At 39.1% G+C, this 6,019-nt stretch overlaps 1 protein-coding gene across 2 annotated transcripts; it reads left to right on the top strand.

The window, feature by feature from the left end:
- Positions 1-314: 314 nt before the first annotated feature.
- On the top strand, positions 315-1,652 carry LOC131438428 (neuroserpin-like). 2 transcript variants are annotated; one of them, XM_058608445.1, is made up of 2 exons: positions 315-1,407; positions 1,477-1,652. In XM_058608445.1, the coding sequence occupies exons 1-2, from the start codon at positions 369-371 to the stop codon at positions 1,596-1,598; spliced, it is 1,161 nt and encodes a 386-aa protein (XP_058464428.1). In that variant the 5' UTR covers positions 315-368; the 3' UTR covers positions 1,599-1,652. The 2 variants fall into 2 exon arrangements, with proteins under 2 accessions (XP_058464428.1, XP_058464427.1); XM_058608444.1 differs by having other exon boundaries at positions 1,474-1,652.
- Positions 1,653-6,019: the final 4,367 nt, after the last annotated feature.

Here is a 6,019-nt window from a genome sequence, read left to right as displayed (position 1 = left end):
TCGGTTTCCAAAGGGGGGACATCAAGCTTATGGGTTTGTCTATGTTTGGTTGACTCTGACAGACGGTATGACATTTCTGCGAATGACGATCAAACTGGCTGTCGAAACTCAAATTCACACCGCTAATCGGCTTATTTAGACACCCGAGAACGAAAGCATAATGACCAGTGAGAATTCATTCACCTTTCTTTACTCTTTCTTTGCTTTTTCCGTGTCTCGTGACATGACTCTGGCCCTGGGATGGGTAAATCGGGTAGGTGTTAACTGGTCAGTGACAGCAAACCGGGCCATCTTTCATTAGTCTTCCGCGTTGATCCGGCTCGGTCAGGTGTACTTGTCACCGCGTTCTAGTGCGAAGTTTTGGAAAAATGTTCATTAAAATTATTGTTCCATTTCTATTGGCCCTCACTCCGCTCGTAACCGGTGCCGATGGTCCCGATTTTAGCTATGGCGATGCCCAATTCTCTACGGAATACTTCCGAGCAGCATACAACGCATCCGGGAACTGTGTAATCTCACCAATTTCGATACGACTAGCAATGGCCGCTTTTTACCAAGTGGCCGGAGTAGCCACGGAAGAATCGATTCAGCGAACATTTTATCTGCCAGTATTGAAATCTTTGGCCAGCGATAATGCTGCCAGTTTATTTGAAGAAATTAGTACCAATGACCAGCTGAAGGTGGCATTCAAAGTTCTCAAGAACCAACAACCTCTAGCGGACGATTTCATTGCAGTCTTGGATAAGGTATTCAAGATTTCACCGGAAAATTTTGTGGAAAAATCATCGGTTTTGACTGCCGTCAACAGTTTAGCCAGTATGGTTTCTAGTGAACGCAAACGGAACTTCCTTAATGAAGATGAACTGAGTTCCAACGTTGACATGGTTCTGTTCAATGCAGTTGCCTTGAGAGTTACGTGGGCGGAGCGGTTTTCCGTGGCCAAAACTAATCGGCAGATGTTCGCCTTCCGGAATGGGGCAAGGGAAGTAGACATGATGCACGAAACCATGGAGGTTTTGTACAAGTCCGACGACGACGATGGCGACTACCACGCCGTTCAGATCCCGTTCAGTGAGGACAGTGACTTGACCATGTGGATTATGGTGCCTCGAGAATCGAGTAACTTCTTGTCGTTGGTGAATTCGCTTTCCGCCGATTTGCTGGAAGACATGGAAACCACGGCGATTCCCAAGACTGTTGATTTGTCCTTGCCCCGGTTTGAAATCCGGACCAATCACGTGACGACGAAAGTTATTGAAAAACTGGGCCGCGGTCAATTGTTTACGGATAGAGATTTTAACATTTTCAAAGGCAGAAAATCCGGTCTTGGTGAGCTGGTGCAAAGTACGTTGCTGAAGTTGGACGAAAGAGGAACTCATTCAGCAGCTGCGGCTTCTTCGGTCTCTCGTAAGTAAAAAATGGGATTTTAATATTTCACAGAGTTGGTAACTGTTTCCTATATTTTTGTTACAGCAGCTGCTTCGCAGAATCGTGCCAGGAATGTCAAATTTGTTGCAAATCTACCGTTCGTTTTCATCGTTAAAAAGATTTCATCCGATACGATCATTTTTATTGGTCACTATTCGAACTACAGTTAGGATAGTGACATTTAGTTGCATGAAAACTGAAATACAGAATGATATACAAATATTGACGATTGTTTTTACTTTTCTGAATGAAAATGTTACGTTTTTAAATGACTCAAATTAAGTCTTCCTTTCGTAGCGTGGTAGCGAAGGTATGTTGACCAATCCACATTCTTAGACAACAATGAAACTCACAATTGACATAATTTCTTGGGTAATCTTAGATAACATGTAAGAATAAATATTGTTTTTGTTTCGATGCCAACTTCAGCTAAATTAGCTGTGAAGATAAAAATATCAGGCGCGTACCCAGAAAATTTTTCCGAAGGGTTTCCAGAACATGATGATTAATTTCCATACGCATGGAAAAAAATTTTGGATAAAGTAGTTTGTTGAAAATTAATAATTTTATAATTGACTTTAAGGGCTGAGGCCAGTAGGTCGAGTAAAACCACGTGGCTCGCTCTGCGTATTACATTTTTCTCCATGCTCTATCACAAATGTGCAAAATGACTTTCGATGTGGCCGGGTGACCAAGATAGTTTTGATATTTTCGGTTACAAGTTTGACACCATCTCATATAATCCAATAAAACTACCGCTTGTTTGGCAGCCTTTCTGAGCCGAGATAATTTAATTTAGATGCGATTATTGCATAAAAACATAAAGGTGTTGTCGCGATAAAAATGAAGTGGATGTTATTTTTGTGAGTGTAAGTCGATTTCGTTGGCGGCGCCATTGTTTTCTGCTCCAGTTTCCTGGTAACGTAACGAAACATGAGAGAGAAATGTCTTATTTCCTATTCCTATGGTGCTTTTTCAAGATCGAAAATTGTCAAACCTTTACCACCGGGCAGCACCCCTTACGCATGTCCGATTTAGCTCAAATTTTGCATGAAGGCTTTTTTCGAGGTGCTTAAACGAAAATAGAGGTGATCCCAAAATTTTGGCACCCTTATATATATAAGAGCGGTAAAAATCAATGTGTTTTGTCGGTTACGTCACTTATATAATCATATCTCCGGAACCAAAAGTCACAGTCATTTGATCTTCGAACTTGATCAATGACCCGACAGTAGCTTACAAACGAGCCCAAGTTTGTTAAAATCGGTTCAGCCATCTCTGAGAAAATTGAGCGCGTTCAAATATCTTCGAAAAGTGCACACACACATACATTTTCCGATCTCGTCGAACTGAGTCGAATGGTATATAACATTATGGGTCTCCGAGGCTCCGTTCGAAAGTCGGTTTTTCCAGCAATTCTAATACCTTTCTATAGAGAAAGGCAAAAACTTACTAAAGTGTTCAAAAGTCTTTCAATTGAAGAGCTAAAAACTTTATGTCTTCAAAAAAAAGTATTTATTTTTGAAGCACTTACAACTTTGTAGAACATTATGAGATCGTTCATTTAAGCTTAAGTTAGTGGAAATCGGTAAGAGCGGCTCTAAGAAAATGAAGTGAGTTCAGTTTTAGAGTTTTTACGAATTTCGCGCAAACTCGAACAAATTTTGTGCTAACTCGAATTGAAAAAGTTGGCTAATTTTGTGAAACTCACTCATACAACACGTTTCTGTAGGATTTGTCACTAAGCAATTATAGCCGTTCGAAAAAAAACCGGGTGGGTAATGTCATGGGACGAATCCGGATGGCGTGAATACGAACAAAATAGACTGTCCTGTTTCTTTGATGGTAAAGAATCTGAATTCTGGAACCGAATGCTGACTGAATTCTGAAACTCAATTTTGATGCTAGATCCCGGAACTGGAATTTGAAACTAAGTTCTTGAACGGAGCTCAGGTTTTGGATTGATGAACTGATTGCTAAGCCTGTGTTGTGAAACTAAAGTTTTGTTATTGAACTCGAGATTAGAATTCTGGTTCGACACTAAATTCTGTACCTGAATTCTAGCACTAAACTCCGGTTCTGGAATATGGTCTACAGCTGAATTTTAGATACAGAATTACGGTCCACGGTTCAGTTTTCGAATTTTGATCCCGAACTTCAGGTACTGAACCTGAATTCTGAAATTGAATTCCGGGCAGTAATTTGGGAATTGAATTCTTGTATTAACTTTGTTTGCTTTAGAAATTCAATTTCAAAACTCAGATCCACGTCCAGAATTTATATCCGAAATCTAGTTCGAAAATATAGGTCAAGAATCAAGTTCTGAAATTCGATTTTTTGTTTCAGAACTCCGGAACTCGATTGTGGCCTTGGATTCCATACTAGGAACCGTATTTTAGATCTGAATTTTAAAAAAATCTGGTCTTGGATTTGGAAACTGAGCTACTGAACTGGACTCAAGGATTGTATTCTGAGCATAGATTCTGCTCTGAACTGAACAAGTCAACTACATTGAAAGAATAGAAATTTTGCTATCTTTACTTATCAAACATTTTAGATAATTTTCGGGTTATTTCATACTACGGAAAATCATATCACAAATTACTGATCATATCTCCGATGACGAGAATGAAAAATTGTGTTGATACGGTAAATAAAACAAGAGATATTCTCGATCAAGAACTTATCACCTTTGCTACATGGAGTGGGAAGGCCTCACAAAGAGAAAGTCGATTTTTTACCGTGAACACTTTTTTATTCCTCAGTAAAATCTCCATCTAAATCGATACACTTGACCCATCGGTCCTCTAACATTTTAATACCCTTTGGAAAAAAAAGATTGGCCAAGGCCTTCAAAATAGGTTTCCGTTTCTGCAAAGACCTCATCATTTGACGGAAAATTTCTTTCCCTGGAGAAACCTTATCAGGTTTGGAACTAGATAATAGTCGCTGGGGGCCAGGTCTGAAGAATTCGAGGGATGGTGGACCAATTTGTCTCGCAAATCATTCCATTTCACCGTTGCTTTTATGCATGAATGCGCTGGTGAGTCTTTTTCCATAGTTTGGATTAAGTACAACAAGAGGTTTCCATGATTGAGTTCTACCCATTCTTGAACAGGGTAAATTTTGAAGAGGCGCCCCATTGTATAGGAAGTCGTATTCACGTCAAAACACTGAAAAAAATCTGTTGAAGTCCACATCAATAAACTTCAAATTGTTGAAAATCTTTTAAATATATATCTTGAAAAATTTTTAAAAATATTTCAACTTCCTATTTTTTAACAACACATACAATAAAATTTACAAAAATAACCTCATAAAATCAAAGATCCGTTTAAGAAAACCGCATAACTTCTGAAGTATAGAAAACGATACAAAAACCCGCAGTGGAAAAATCTCATTGTAAAGGGTGATTTTTTAAGAGCTTGAGAACTTTTTTAAACAATAAAACGCATAAAATTTGCAAAATCTCATCGGTTCTTTATTTTAAACGTTAGATTGGTACATGACATTTACTTTTTGAAGATAATTTCATTTAAATGTTGACCGCGGCTGCGTCTTAGGTGGTCCATTCGGAAAATCCGCTTTTTTATCGACAAATTTTGTTCAGCGATGAGGCTCATTTCTGGTTGAATGGCTACGTAAATAAGCAAAATTGCCGCATTTGGAGTGAAGAGCAACCAGAAGCCGTTCAAGAACTGCCCATGCATCCCGAAAAATGCACTGTTTGGTGTGGTTTGTACGCTGGTGGAATCATTGGAACGTATTTTTTCAAAGATGCTGTTGGACGCAACGTTACAGTGAATGGCGATCGCTATCGTTCGATGCTAACAAACTTTTTGTTGCCAAAAATGGAAGAACTGAACTTGGTAGACATGTGGTTTCAACAAGATGGCGCTACATGCCACACAGCTCGCGATTCTATGGCCATTTTGAGGGAAAACTTCGGAGAACAATTCATCTCAAGAAATGGACCGGTAAGTTGGCCACCAAGATCATGCGATTTGACGCCTTTAGACTATATTTGTGGGGCTACGTCAAGTCTAAAGTCTACAGAAATAAGCCAGTAACTATTCCAGCTTTGGAAGACAACATTTCCGAAGAAATTCGGGCTATTCCGGCCGAAATGCTCGAAAAAGTTGCCCAAAATTGGACTTTCCGAATGGACCACCTAAGACGCAGCCGCGGTCAACATTTAAATGAAATTATCTTCAAAAAGTAAATGTCATGTACCAATCTAACGTTTAAAATAAAGAACCGATGAGATTTTGCAAATTTTATGCGTTTTATTGTTTAAAAAAGTTCTCAAGCTCTTAAAAAATCACCCTTTATATGAGAAAGCAAAATCATTTGTGTCAGATCGAGTGTAAATATCTCATGTAACAATTATAATTAGGATGCAACGCATATACCATTTTAAGACGCAGTTACCAAGTAAGAAGGGTGCTCTCCGTTCTTTAGAAAGCGTCATTGTTTCGGACCTCGAGTAAGAAAACCTAGGAAAGGGTTGTCATTCTTCACCCTTCACCCTCCAGAAGCAATGTTGAAATAGAATTCCAGGTGAAAGTCATTCAACCTGCGAATCTGTGTT

The sequence above is a fragment of the Malaya genurostris genome, chromosome 3 (genome assembly GCF_030247185.1).
Source record: "Malaya genurostris strain Urasoe2022 chromosome 3, Malgen_1.1, whole genome shotgun sequence".
Taxonomy (NCBI): Eukaryota; Metazoa; Arthropoda; class Insecta; order Diptera; family Culicidae; genus Malaya; species Malaya genurostris.
The sequence above is the reverse complement of the archived record's forward strand: the minus strand, read 5'-3'. Positions and strand labels throughout refer to the sequence as shown.